The sequence below is a fragment of the Pseudochaenichthys georgianus genome, chromosome 2 (genome assembly GCF_902827115.2).
Source record: "Pseudochaenichthys georgianus chromosome 2, fPseGeo1.2, whole genome shotgun sequence".
NCBI classification, from domain to species: Eukaryota; Metazoa; Chordata; class Actinopteri; order Perciformes; family Channichthyidae; genus Pseudochaenichthys; species Pseudochaenichthys georgianus.
This window is the reverse complement of record NC_047504.1, coordinates 5120881-5135097: the sequence shown is the minus strand read 5'-3', so window position 1 is coordinate 5135097 and position 14217 is coordinate 5120881. Positions and strand designations below refer to the sequence as shown.

The 14217-nt window shown below is 41.6% G+C and overlaps 2 protein-coding genes across 3 annotated transcripts; both read left to right on the top strand.

Annotated features, from left to right (window-relative positions):
- Positions 1-1108: 1108 nt before the first annotated feature.
- LOC117458342 (kelch-like protein 41b) lies at positions 1109-6187 on the top strand. Its single transcript, XM_034098746.2, has 6 exons — positions 1109-2446; positions 3265-3422; positions 3807-3914; positions 4706-4891; positions 5572-5718; positions 5801-6187. Exons 1-6 carry the CDS (start codon positions 1340-1342, stop codon positions 5910-5912), a joined length of 1818 nt encoding a protein of 605 aa, XP_033954637.1. The 5' UTR covers positions 1109-1339; the 3' UTR covers positions 5913-6187.
- Positions 6188-7584: 1397 nt separating this feature from the next.
- On the top strand, positions 7585-12935 carry LOC117457273 (2-oxoglutarate receptor 1-like). Of its 2 annotated transcripts, XM_034097249.2 has the most exons (3): positions 7585-7687; positions 8018-8057; positions 10496-12935. In XM_034097249.2, the coding sequence occupies exon 3, from the start codon at positions 10512-10514 to the stop codon at positions 11511-11513; it is 1002 nt and encodes a 333-aa protein (XP_033953140.1). In that variant the 5' UTR covers positions 7585-7687; positions 8018-8057; positions 10496-10511; the 3' UTR covers positions 11514-12935. The 2 variants fall into 2 exon arrangements, with proteins under 2 accessions (XP_033953140.1, XP_033953148.1); XM_034097257.2 differs by lacking the exon at positions 8018-8057.
- Positions 12936-14217: the final 1282 nt, after the last annotated feature.

The following is a 14217-nucleotide window of genomic DNA, read 5'->3' as shown; positions in this document are numbered from 1 at the left end:
CCCCACAGGGAAAAGGAAGATTCATGCTGATTGGTGGACAGAAGTGTGTGTGTGTGTGTGTGTGTGTGTGTGTGTGTGTGTGTGTGTGTGTGTGTGTGTGTGTGTGTGTGTGTGTGTGTGTGTGTGTGTGTGTGTGTGTGTGTGTGTGTGTGTGTGTGTGTGTGTGTGTGTGTGTGTGTGTGTGTGTGTGTGTGTGTGTGTGTGTGTGTGTGTGTGTGTGTGTGTGTGTGTGTGTGTGGCTCTCACCTGTTTTTGCACACAGCTGCTACACACAAACTTTACTGGTCAATTTTTAGCACAATGTTTGTGTGCTCTTCAATCTCACTTAAATAATGCCATGCTGTGAAAAGATAAGACTTTTGAAATGTAGCAAATGATTCAGCGAAGGAACAAACTGTGAAGTGCTAGAAGAAAGTATGAAATGAAAAATAAATGGTAAGAAATAAGATATTATAGAAGTAAAAGCAAACAACATTTCAACATGACTTTAAAAACTAGATGATTTGTGGACTTTAAGTGTCGAAAAACACATCATTTAGCAACCATTTAGATCACGCTTCGGCCTTTAAAGAAAAATACCCAATTTGCCGATTCAAATGTGGTATCTGCTGCTTTTCTTTTTTATGACTGTAAATGGAAAGTTTGGGACATTTTAAATGTTGATTGATATAACAAGATGGTAAATTAGGCTTTGAAAATGTTTTAAGTAATTAATAAAAGGAATGGTTGTAATTGTATCAGTGACAGTAATAGGGACGTAATGATGGATACTAACTGTCTCGGTTGCTTAGTCCCGGTATATGAACTGCAAAGTAAAGACTAAATCAGTTGTTTGGCTGTGTCAGACTGAATAAAGGAAGTAAATAAATGAATGAATGAAAATCATATTTAAATGAAAGGATGATCTCATTCATATATTTTTGAAAGTGACAGCGTCTGCTCTAAACCGCCTCTCGGTCATATGTGCAGCTTGTGGCGAGCTATTCAAGGGTTTTGACAGCATTGTTTCTACTGTTAGTCGGCCATATGACACTTTGGGAGCTGAGTCGTGATGGCAGATCCCCAGCCTGAGCAGCCAGTTGCTTCTTTCAGTCTGTGACAGCAGCTGCTCGAGCCGAGGCCTGTAGTGCGCCGTGACTTGGCCCAGTCAGATTCCACTAAAGCTGAAGGAGGCAGGGGGCAGAGGGAGCTATATTTAGAGTGCGACGGGATTGAATTGCAGGGTCTTCACTCGGGGACCCTTTTCTCTGCTCTCCCTTTTCCAGCCAGGACCGACTGCCAAAAGGACCTGTGGCCGCCGTCTCCTTCCTCTCTCCACAGACCCCCCCAGTGACACACCATGGACCCCAACGCCATCAAGGAAGAGCTGCGCCTGTTTCAGAGCACCCTGCTTCAGGATGGGCTGAAGGAGCTGCTTAACGAGAACAAGTTTGTGGACTGCACCCTGAAGGTAGGCGACAGAAGCTTCCCCTGCCATCGGCTCATCATGGCCGCCTGCAGCCCGTACTTCAGGGATATCTTCTTCACAGAGGATGGGAAGGAGGTGGAAAACACCAAGGAGGTGGTCCTGGAGGAAGTCAATCCTTCCATCCTGGATATGGTCGTTCAGTACCTCTACTCAGCCGAGATTGACCTCACCGATGACAATGTCCAGGATATAATTGCTGTGGCCAACAGATTCCAGATCCCTTCTGTCTTTACGGTCTGTGTAAACTACCTTCTCAAGAAGTTGTCTCTGGGAAACTGCTTGGCGATCTTCAGGATGGGCCTGGTGATCAGCTGTCCGAGACTCGCTGTGGCCGCACGCAACTACGTCGCAGACCGTTTCGAACTCCTTTACAACAAAGATGAGTTCCTCAAGCTTGCGGCCCACGAACTGTTCGCAGTCATCGGTGGAGACTCATTGAATGTGGCGAAGGAGGAGCTGGTGTTTGAGGCGGTCATGGCATGGGTACGTTATGACAAAGAGCGAGTCAAGGTCCTGAAGGATGCTTTCAACTGCATCCGCTTCCGCCTGCTGCCGGAGAAGTACTTCCAAGAGAAAGTAGAGTCCGATGATATCATCAAGGCGGACCCGGAGCTGCAGAAGACGCTCCAGGTCATCAGCGATGCCTTCAAGGGAAAACTTCCAGAGACACCCACGAAGAAGGAGGGGGAGGAAGGTGCTGGCGTGGAAGGAGAGGAGGAGGAAAGCCCCTTCCCAGGTTTCCTGAATGACAACCGAAGACAAGGCATGTACGGACGCGAATTCATCGTCATGATTAATGATACCGCATCGGTGGCGTATGACGTCAACGAGAACGAGTGCTTCCTGGCGGCCATGTCGGAGCAGGTGCCACGTAACCACGTCAGCCTGGCGTCACAGAAGAACCAGCTCTACGTCATTGGAGGAGTGTTTGTGGATGAGGAAAACAAAGATCTACCCCTCCAATGTTACTTTTTCATGGTAACCAGGCTTTTCTTTCATTTGATACTAAAAAGAATTAGGAAATATTTTGACACTTTTGGAAATATTCGTATTCCCTTTCTTTCAGATGGGAACACACTACTGTCTTATCTAGGAGTTAAAATAATATGAAGCTTGTAGACCGCTTGCTTAGCTAACCAAAAGTGCTGGTAGCAGAGAGCAACAGCTAGCATGTGATGGCTCCGTCAGTTTTACATATTTTATTTATCAAACAGATATATAATCAGGATAAAAGTAAATTAATAAGCTACAACTGTAAGTCTGCTCTACGAAATAATTGTGTTTAACTTTATTTAGAGTCAGGCTAGCTATTTCCTCCTGCCACCAGTCTTTGAGCTAATCTAAGCTAACCACCTGCTGGCTATATTTACTATTTATTGTAAAGACATGATGGTGGTATAAATATTCTCTTCAAACTCTTGGCAAGAAATCAAATTCTTAAATTACCATGTCCAACTATTCTTGATAAAACATAGTTTGTAGTTTCTTAGAAGATTGTGAGTTTTCACGAAAACAATAACTGTAGTGTTAGCTCACAAACAGTCCTTAACCATCTAAAACGGCTTTGCCTTTTAAATGACCCTTAGAATGACTGGGATAGTTACATCTTCTGAAAACAATAGATGTATCTTGTTGCTTATCAGGCCTAACTGACACAGATACTTAAAGGTTTGATAAAGGCTTTTACATTTGAAAGCATATTCGATACACTGCAGTACGATGATCCATTCCTGTCTTCACCAGGACATGTAGACAGCCAATGGGTGCTAAGAGGTCATTTTAATGTATTTCCACAGTTGGATCCCCTCATCTCTGAATGGGTCGCCCTGCCGCCCATGCCTTCTCCAAGATGCCTCTTCAACATCGGAGAGAGCGACAACCTGCTGTTCGCCGTGGCAGGAAAAGACCTCCAGAGCAACGAGTCGCTGGACACTGTCATGTGCTTCGATATTGAGTTAGTTCTGAAGCATTGTTTGCTTTTTTCTCTATTTGTCACCCTGCCTTTCACTTTGTTGAGTTTCAAGGTGATAATTAACTTCAGGAAAGTTGACAATATTGCTTCCATTAAAAATATAAAATATAAATATGGTGTTCATTTATTTTTAAATCGTGTTTTGTTGTGATCTCACCTGCTTAATTGGTGCTTTCAATAATCTTAGCGCTTTTTTTTTCTTGAAGTTTAACTATTTTTTGAACTTTTAATCTTTATCACAAAAATAGATTGATTTGGCTATGTTAAAAAGACCCATGTAACAATTAAGCATTTCGTATTATGAGCAGCATAATATCAATGCACAACTAAATTGTAAAAGTGTAACTTTAAATATGAATTTTTCAGGAAGATGAAATGGAGTGAGACCAAAAAGCTTCCTCTGAAGATCCACGGCCATGCTGTCATCTCCCACAAAGGACTGGTCTACTGCATTGGTGGAAAGACTGACGACAAGTGAGTGTATATGTATGTGTGTGTGTCTGTGTGTCTGTGCGTGTGTCTGTGCGTGTGACCTTACTCTGTGAGCCGCAGCTGTTTGTGGTCCATCATACTGCCAGACTGCGGGGCTGCATGGCACTTCATTCGTAGACAGCAATTAGCCTGCTACAGTATAATCTATGTGAAATATTACCATAATAGAAAATAATGATCCTGTTGTTGATTAATGCAGCGATATTAAAGGCTCTGCAGAACCACCGAACACAACATGTCTGTAATCTTAGCTGTTTCCATTACGCTCAGCAGTGATACATGAACAGCAAACAAGTCAAGCTTAGGATTTAACACTGTATCTAATAATAAGCTAGTGTGCATGTCTGAAGAAAACACCTTCATTAAAAGAAACTCCAGATATACATAGGTAGACACTTAAATATACCAACATATAAAGTAAATACATTCATAAACTCCCATCAGCAGGAAAAAGCAAGCATAGAAGTAATTTTAAAGATGAACAGCCGTATCCTGTCTGAGGTTGTTTGCTCCAGTTTTCATTTCAATCTTGACCTTTTCCAAATTTATATAATTTGGGGCATTCCAAAAAAGACCACCCTCAATCTTTCTACAGCAAAGTGCACTTTATTTCTTACTACGACATTATGATTAAATAGTTTTGGTATTTTATCCTTTTATGAAATTGTCTCAAGCTGGGACAACATACACATATTCAGAAAAAAGGTGAAATAAAATCACATTAACAAAGAATGCATTCGAAATAAACCTTATTTCCTACTTTTTCTCCACAGCAAAGCCCTGAGCAAGGTGTTTGCGTACAACCACAAGCAGGCAGAGTGGAGGGAGATGGCGTCCATGACGACCCCCAGAGCCATGTTCGGGTCCGTTGTCCACAACAACCAGATCCTGGTGGCTGGGGGGGTCAACGAGGAGGGGCTCATCGCTTCATGTGAAACCTACGACTTTGCAGCAAACAAGTACGATTCGGGTTGAAACTGGTCTTAGTTGAGGAATTGTGTTGAAAATTTGAAAATCATATTTATTTCCGTGGACTAATTTCTCTCAGAGCCAACACATACTATGGAGCTTCAAAGTTACAAAATACACTTATTTATATACATTTAGGAATAGGTTTTGTTATGTAAATGGAACATTTTAACTTATGATGAAATGCCATTGTTGAGTAATAAACCCTTTAGCTTGCTAGCTAGGTAGATACAGGTGCAGTCAATTGATGTCAAAGGTAATCCTAGTGAACTTTTTTATTTACATTAGCCTCTACTAGGTGGATTCCGAATGATTTTTGACATTGTTGATAGCTACCAGGAGCTAACTAATTATTTAAGTCTTTTGGTAGCAATATTTGAGCTCGCTAGATAAAGAATAGCAGAGGGGACTTAATTATCTAAGAATCATTATCTGTCATTTAAACCACAAATTGACATGAAGGGAAACAAACACCACTATAAAATCAAGACATCTATATTTATTTTTCATCATCTATTTAAAAATGTCTTGTTTATTTATTTAATATTTCGCTTTTCTGGCTCCCAAATACGACACCTTACCTTATCTCAGCCACACAAAAAAAACGAAATTGCTCCGTGGTACAGCTCCATCTCACACCTGACCTTCTCCTCGTGGTGCTTCTCCTCAGGTGGGAGCCCTACACTGAGTTCCCCCAGGAGAGGAGCTCGGTCAACCTGCTGAGTAACGGCGGCTCGCTGTACGCCGTGGGCGGCTTCGCCATGGTTCAGAACGAGGACAAGGAGGTGGCTCCCACTGAGGTCACTGACGTCTGGCAGTAAGTCTTCTCAAGTTATGGGACCAGAGTGGACGTGTTTTTCTTGGTTGCATCTGGAGATCTGACTGTGTTGTCTTGTTAGGTATGAGGAGGATAAGAAGCAGTGGAGCGGGATGCTGAGGGAGATGCGCTACGCCGCCGGCTCCTCCTGTGTGTCCATGAGCCTCAACGCTGCCAGGATGCCCAAACTGTAGACAGAAGCACTTCCTTTCTTCCTAACCCCCCACCAACACCTCCTGACACCCGCCTCATCCCCCAGCGCTGCCTCCGAGTCGTCTCATCTTCTGCACTCACATTTCTGTGTCGAGTTGACCTTTGACATTCACTTTTCTTTAACACTCAGTTTCTCTTGAAAGACTGCACTATCCCCACAGTATTAAAAAAAGACATCATAATTAAGATTGATCTATAGAACTCTGTTTACTCCATTTCTAGCATTTCTTTTGTAAAATAAACATTTGTAAACTTCTGCTTCTTTTTCTGATTCGGTGTGATCAGAGAAGGGACACGTCGAGGGAGCGAGAGAAGATGTATATTTGTAGCTTCTTTGTAGTGTCAGGTAAACAGAGAAGTGGAACTTAATAGCAGGTGAAGTGTTGACATTTAAACACTACAAAATCATCTTCAAACATGTCACACCTTCATTTGTGTCCATGAGTTGCTTCACTGCATGTTCGAGAGATGGAACCATGAAACGTGAGTGGAGAAGTTAAAGTATGTCTCCACAGTTTCGCCTCTCACTGACCTTTAATGCTTTCACACTGACTCATTGTAATATCGTTGATTTAACACTTACATTACCAGGTGATGGCCCAGGATGTTGAAGGATTTCTCACCACATTTAGACAATCATTGTTCACAAATATTTGTACAACTGGTGTGTTAAGGAGGATAATTAACTCCTGTAATGTGAATGTAAGGTAATAGTTTCACTTTCTTCTACCTTGTTTGACTGAAAGTCGAACTGTGCTGGTCTATGTTTGAAACTCGATCAAGAGATTTGAAATAGCTGGAATACAGTTAATGAAATAAAATGAAGTGGGACTTAAAATGGAGAGGCTGCTGTTTAGAAGGTAGCCCAAAGTTCAATTGGCAGCCATAAACAAACAAAGGCATGTGAGGCTAGTTGGCAGTAGTTAGTGTCTTTCTCTCAAGTCCACTGTCAATACACTTTAGCAGGAGAGCCTCTCATCAATAAGTGATTATCATCCGCCTTTTAGCTCGTTGTTTTGGTCCAGTCTGCCGACCCCAGCCAGGTCAGTGGCATTCAAAATCTAAGACAAAAAAGTTGCCAATATAGTTCTTATGGCCCTGGTGCGAAATATGTTCTATGGCCCTTGCAGCTTTTTTGTTTATACTTTTTGTAAAACTTATTCCACTTTGCAAGAGAACAATGTATTGTTGTTGAACATTCAGAATATATGACTTTATTATCAACATGTAAACTTTATGCTCAAAATGCGAAAAGCTATTTATTTTTCGCCTGACACTACCGTATATTTTACACAGTCATTTATTTCCCACATCTTGCTAAACTTCCTCATTACTTTTATCCGAAATCAAGGTATGTCCGTGCCAAATATTGCCCTTGTTAAAGGCGTAGACATGCCTTGAAGAAGTCACAACTCTTCTAAAGAACCTCCTGAGGTTACTCACTGGAGGGTTCACTTCGTCTGTGTTGTCGGACTTGTTTTCCCGTTATTCTTAGCAATTTCACCTGAAACCCGATCTGTGTAAATACAGCGAACCTTGAGCTCTGTCAGCTGAAGCATGCAACCAGGAAACCAGTGCACATGGCTCAATATGAAGCACACAACAGTGGGCTCAAAACTAAACCCTGCTGGAGTTCCCCGTGTGTGAAAAAGGGTTGAAGGGAAGTGGAGCGAGGCGGAGGGGGAGCGACGGAGGGATGGGTGAGAAAACATAATAAGGCTTGGAGTGAGCACTGATGTAGACACTGGAACTAGAAGTGAGTAGAAATATCAGTTTTTCAACCTTTATCACTCAGCATTTCTGCATGGATAAAACTCACTTTATAGAACTTGTTTTTTCACAAAGTGTAGTACAAGTAGTGCCTTGTGAAATCTGAGTGCATATATGCCACGTGTAAATAACACCAGGCACGTGTCCCCAGTTCTATAATGAGAGCAGATTGAATGTACTGTATTACAGAAAGCTTGCCACAGGCTCCATCAAATCCATAGTGGCTTTCAGAAAGCAGACTGTTTGCAGAAGAAGGAAGAAGCTGTTGTTTGCTTCTTTCCCACTGAGTTTACTTGATTATTTGTTTCTTTCCTAGTCTGCTCGCCTCTGGGTTTCTGTGCCTGTGACTTCCAGTGGTAATTACCAATGAGTATCTGACAGCTGAGGGAAAGGGAATGAAGATGTGTTCGCTGCCGTTGTTTTTTATCCTCCAACAACATATAATGTATGACTCGGCCAATTGGAATCGGAAAAAACAGATAATCTTCATGCTGGAAACATCTATTACAAATGGACAAAAAAATTATCATTTGTTCAGCATTTTTATACTCATTGAATCAAAGTACTGTTATTTGCAGTATTGACTCATAATGAAGAACCCAGACAACTTCTAGAAGCTTTGCAGAGCATTTTAGTATTCATTTGAACTAAATTGGCCACATTTGTGAAAAGCAGATCAAATAAATTGAGCATGAAGCAGGTCCCAGTTTTTGTTACCATATTAATTTGAACAGGGGATTTGTTAGTTAGATCTTTTAGTTGATTATGAGATTAATCACCAACATTTCTGATCTCATATATCAAGCATATGTTTGTACCAAAGAACAAGTAACACTAGAGGGGCACTTGAAGTGCGCAGAGTAGACCTTCACCAAGGCCCTTTTATGGAGTTAGATTTGGGTCAATATTCTAGCGCGTAAAACAAGCTACTCACGAGCGGAAAATGTGCTTTTACACGCGCATAAAATGACCCTCGCGCGCAGATTAAACCCCCGCGAGCGGCTCTGCGCCCGCGAGCGGCTCTGCGCCCGCGAGTGGCTCTGCGCTCGCTCGTGAAAGAGACAGCCTTCTTGCTCGCTCGCGGGAGTGTCAGCCTCGCGGAGTCTGTCTACGCGCGCGTGAAAAGTTTCTGGGATTTTGGAGAGGAGCCACTGGACTTTGATTGACAGCTGCAAGGAAACCCGGAGTTGCCAGGTTTGATAAATGCCTGCACTACCAAGAGCCGAGGAGTGACGGCAGCAAAATCAGTTGGACGAGATTGAATGGTAAAATTGTCCATAAAAAACTATTATATTCGTAAAGTGTACAGCTAATATATATATATATATATATATATATATATATATATATATATATATATAAACATTTATTTTATATAAAACAATATATTTTTGAGTGGGCTTTATCTGTCGAAAATTGCTAGCTACTGTCTGCTGTACACTCTTAGAAGGGATGTGTCAAATATGACACAACATGTGTTGAATTTCAACACACCTACAGAGTGTGCTCAGGGACAACACGTGTTGTGTTTATTTATGTGTAAATCATTTTTACACACAAAATGTGTTACATGCCCCTAACACACAATGTGCACATTTTACACATTGTGTGTCATAAATGTGTAACCAAGATGAACACACTCATTTGTTATTTCTGCACATTTTGTGTTATATTTCTTTAACCAGAATTAACATTTGATTGTGTTATATCTGCACATTGTGTGTCAATGACGATTACTGGAAGTACCAGGTGGTGGATATGGTTTTTATTCAAAAAAATTGAATGCAAGAATAAATTCATTGGACATTTATTTACAAGGATTTCATTAGCACAATATGTCATTAAGAAAATAATTGTTAACATTTAAAAACATTAATATTTTTCTAATTCATCAAATGTTGACAGAATAGATCATTCATAAAATCACACCTAAAAAAACCTTATACCTTGGTTAAAACAAACTTAATCTTCAGCAAACTATTGTTGTAAATGACTTTCAGCTGAGGGAATATAGTGATGAGACTCTTCACAAGGACCACCTTTTCAGTGTTGGACGGATAATTAAGGATTAAAATGAATGACAAGTGAGCTATTTATTTTTTATTTTTCAAAAAGAATACAAAAAGTTCTAGCATACAAATATTACAAATGCGTGATAATAAAGCAATTGGTTATAAAGAATGTTCTTTTGTATCAAGCAAATACATTTTTACAACCAATATATCACTTAAATGCAACAATTATATATACACATATGGACAACTTTACCATTCAATCTCGTCCAACTGATTTTGCTGCCGTCTCTCCTCGGCTCTTGGTAGTTCAGGCATTTATCAAACCTGGCAACCCCGGGTTTCCTTGCAGCTGTCAATCAAAGTCCAGTGGCTCCGCCCCAAAGTGCCAGAAAGACAGACTCCGCGAGGCTGACACTCCCGCGAGCGAGCAAGAAGGCTGTTTCTCTCGTGAGCGAGCGCAGAGCCACTCGCGGGCGCAGAGCCGCTCGCGGGGGTTTAATCTGCGTGCGAGGGTCATTTTATGCGCGTGTAAAAGCACATTTTCAGCTCGTGAGTAGCTTGTTTTACGCGCTAGAATATTGACCCAAATCTGACTCCATACCCTTTTCTTAAGGTCTAAATATTTCAAATATTCGTCAAATTGTTCTGATCCGCTCCAAAATCAAAGGGACATCGTGGTTCCCTTTTGGCCCATGCTAGAACTTCCAATAATGAACATTTAGAAACATTTTGCTGTGTTTTTTTATAATTGTAACGCGGTTTGTAAAATATGTTCACAGTCAACAGAAGTCAGCAATGGCAGCCAGCATCCTCGACTACGAAGAACATCTCAACTGCACTATTGTCGACCAACTGATGAAGCGCTACTACCTGCCTGTCTGCTACAGCGTCATCTTTGTGGTGGGCCTAGTGGGCAACATCACTGCCATTGGCATCTACCTGACGAAGCTGCGCCCCTGGAAGAGCAGCAGCATCATCATGGTCAACCTGGCGCTGACGGACCTCCTCTACGTGCTCAGTCTGCCCTTCCTGGTCTACTACTACAGCAACGGGGAATCGTGGACCCTCGGTGACTTCATGTGCCGCTTTGTGCGCTTTGGTTTTCATTTCAACCTGTACGGGAGCATCCTCTTCCTGACGTGTCTCGCAGTGTTCCGTTACGTGGTGGTGATTCAGCCTCTGAGGGCCGCTCAGGTGCAGCAGAAGGTTTGGGGAATAGTTGCGTGCACAGCCGTCTGGATCATCACTGCTGCCGAAGTCACACCAATGTTGACGATGATATCCTTGGATAAACGCAACAACAAGACCTACTGCTTGGACTTTGCTAGCGCCATACCTCTCCACCTGCGCTGGTACGGCAGGCTGCTCACTGCAATCGGATTTCTACTCCCCCTTGTGGTAGTATCCATGTGTTACGTCGGTATCGTGAAGCAGTTAAGGAATGGGCTCTCCATGTCCAGTCCGTTCAGGAAGCGCGCGCGGCGCGTGACCGTGTTGATCCTGGTGGTGTTTGTGGTGTGTTTCCTGCCTTATCACATCCTGCGTAATTTGCGGATAGATACTAGAACGACGTCATGCACGGTGGAGCGCATCGTGCATGCAGTGTATATTATCTCCAGGCCTCTGGCTGGTGTCAACACGTTTTCTAACCTGGCTCTGTACACTCTGTCAGGGGATAAGTTTAGGAGGGCCTTCATCAGCACTTTTTACCCTGAAAACTGGCTGACAAAGGTTAGGTCAGTGCTCCACCTGGCCATCATCAGCCAGGCAGGCCCTGACATGCCGGCTGACCTCTGACAGTCCAACGCCAGAATGACTTCCATCTTTTTTGTGGAATTACTTTAAGCCTTCTGACTCAAACACAATGTCGGGAAAGCTGCATGATATCCATTGTGTGCTTCCCACAGACAATAAATAGTTGTATACATGAGAGTAACAAATGCATCACTTCCGGGCAAAAAGCACGGCTCCGCCCACTTTTGGGGGAAAATAACGCTGTCATTTGAATGGCGGTCAATACAAATTCTGAGTTTTTGCCAATCCGATCAGAAATGTAAGAAAACCGTGGATTTTTGGCGGCTCAAAGAGCCCGATTACAATGGCCAGTCAGGCAAACAATTACATTAAGCTATTGGAAATCGACGATCGGACTCGATATATGGTTAAATATAGCAGTAGGCTATTGATTTTCATAGATGAGAGTACCATCTACGTCACTTTACGGCCCCGCCCACTTTGGGGGGAAACCAACGCTGTCATTTGTATATAGTGGCGAAGTCCCTCCCCTTCCGGGGGAGCTCCACGGGACCTTATTTCGAAAAAAGTATGTATTGAAGTCAATGGAGAGAGAAAGATTATCTTTCGATCCCGTTTGAATTGTGCCACGAATTACACATATGATGTTTGTCAATTTAAAAGATAATTTTGCAAGTCAAAAAAATAAAAGTGTCGTAAAACTGAAGTAACATGGTATGGGCGTGACTTCGCCACTCTATGGCGATCGAGCCTGAAGCCACAGAGCTCTTCTTTTACTGTCCTTTGTTCTTAGAGGAAGTACAGAACAACGTAACTTGTTTTAATGTTTGATTGTTGGCATGATAAAACTATTATTTCTGCCTCGCTCATGAGAGTAACAGCTGGCGAAACAACAGCTTCGCCTACTGATTTTAATGTAACCATATATCGAGCTCTTTTAAGATCCAAAAATTCACGGTTTTCAAAAAATTCTGATCGGATTGGCAAAAACGTCAGAATCTGTATTGACCGCCATTCAAATGACAGCGTTGTTTTCCCCCAAAAGTGGGCGGGGCCGTAATTTTCGCCCGGAAGTGACGTAGGTGTTACTCATCTAAACGCCTGAAATGTAAATAAAACTGTTTTAAAATTAAAGCTGTTAGAAGTGCGTGTAAAGTGTTAACACACGTCAGTATAATTTACCTGAGAAATGATGCCATAGATTAGTTTGTCCCTATTGATAGAATGTTTAGTCATACAACCAGGAAGTGAGTTAGCATTCCTTTGTCAGCTGTAATCACGATAATCATTTATATATAGATGGACGGTCCTTTTTGTTTTTATTTATGTAAAGTACGCTGAATTTCCCCTGTAAAAGGAATGTATACACACGCTATTTTGCTATTTAGCTAACTTGCTATTGTTATTTCTAGTCACTTTATCTTTGTTTATTTCTTGTTGATACAGAATATATTATCTTTCTTTGTTTTTACATTAAACCTATGTTTCTTAACCATAAAGATAAAGATGTTTTATGTTTTAAAAACAATAAATTACATGTAAAACACTATTCTATTTTTTTTATTTAAGTTGAGTGATGGAGACAGGTAGTTTTGTAGCTAGCTCATTTTAGTCGTTTAGGCGTTAGCTTGACATTATTTTTGCCTGGTTCAAAAATCATAAAAGTCAAATGTGTAAGATAATAGATTATTATATTGTCTATATGTATTTGTTGTTTAGATAAACTTATCAAAACGTTTTTCATTGACACAAAAGATCATTTAACTTGTTTCTTGAGAGGTAAATTCTTCGTGTTAATGATTGAACTTGTTTTTCTTTTGTTGCCTCAGTGCCCAGCACTTTTGATGGAGATACTAACAATCCACATGCTTTGCTGTTTGTCTCCCTAACGGTGTGTTAAATGATTTTACAGCCCGACAACGCTTCCTGCAGCTATCTGTGAAAGACTCGGAGGTTGTGAGCACTTAGAATTCTCCTTGCAGAAGCATTCACCTTCCCCGTTAGCTTCTGCTCAATGCTGCTGGACAGAGAACTCTGAGGACCACAAGGTTGGTATATCTAAAATGTTTTACTACCAAGACTCAAATCTGTTTGTGATCATCTAGCTCAAACCTCCCGGAACAAATCCCCCCTGTCAACACAGAGACATCCGTAGATAAAGAAGCTATTTGTCTGTATCTTGGAAGCCATATGTCAAATCCTGCTTTCTGGTTCATATCACAAAACAATTAGCAAGCTGTGCAAATATCAAACTTTTTATATCAAATGGCATTAATGTAAAAAAATGTTCACGTTTATGTGCGCTTCAGTACACATGCAACCTCATTATCACAGGCTTATATAATTCTCATCTTTCTCTGTTACAAGCTGTGCGAGTAGAATGGAGACTGCGGCTGGGGATGGAGTGGCTATTTCTGTCTGTGGACATAGTCATTTCCTTCCCTACCTCCTGACTGATCTCCTCCTCATCCTTATTTTCCATCTCACGAGCAAAAAACGTCTGCACGGGGTGTTGGGGAAGTGCCTATTACACAATATTAATATAAATCATTCCATCACCTAACATTTCCTTTCTGCATACATGTGTTGAAAGGGATTGTTTTTTCTCGCGGGTTGCAAATGGAGAGCAGTGCTGTATGTGTGTGAGATTATGAAGAGTAGGGAGCCAATTGGTTTCTTCTATTTTCTGCTGTGCCAGAGTCATGGCCAATTGAACTTTAAACGATCAATTTAGAAGCAAGAGGCT

What these genes read in the sequence shown, in the direction of transcription:
- LOC117458342 (XM_034098746.2), top strand. Translation starts at nt 1,340, where the DNA reads ATGGACCCCAACGCCATCAAGGAAGAGCTGCGCCTGTTTCAGAGCACC. An exon ending in GGTGGAAAGACTGACGACAA is followed by an intron (nt 3,915 to 4,705) that starts GTGAGTGTATAT and finishes TTTTCTCCACAG; the next exon opens with CAAAGCCCTGAGCAAGGTGT. An exon ending in TACGACTTTGCAGCAAACAA is followed by an intron (nt 4,892 to 5,571) that starts GTACGATTCGGG and finishes GCTTCTCCTCAG; the next exon opens with GTGGGAGCCCTACACTGAGT.
- LOC117457273 (XM_034097257.2), top strand. Translation starts at nt 10,512, where the DNA reads ATGGCAGCCAGCATCCTCGACTACGAAGAACATCTCAACTGCACTATT.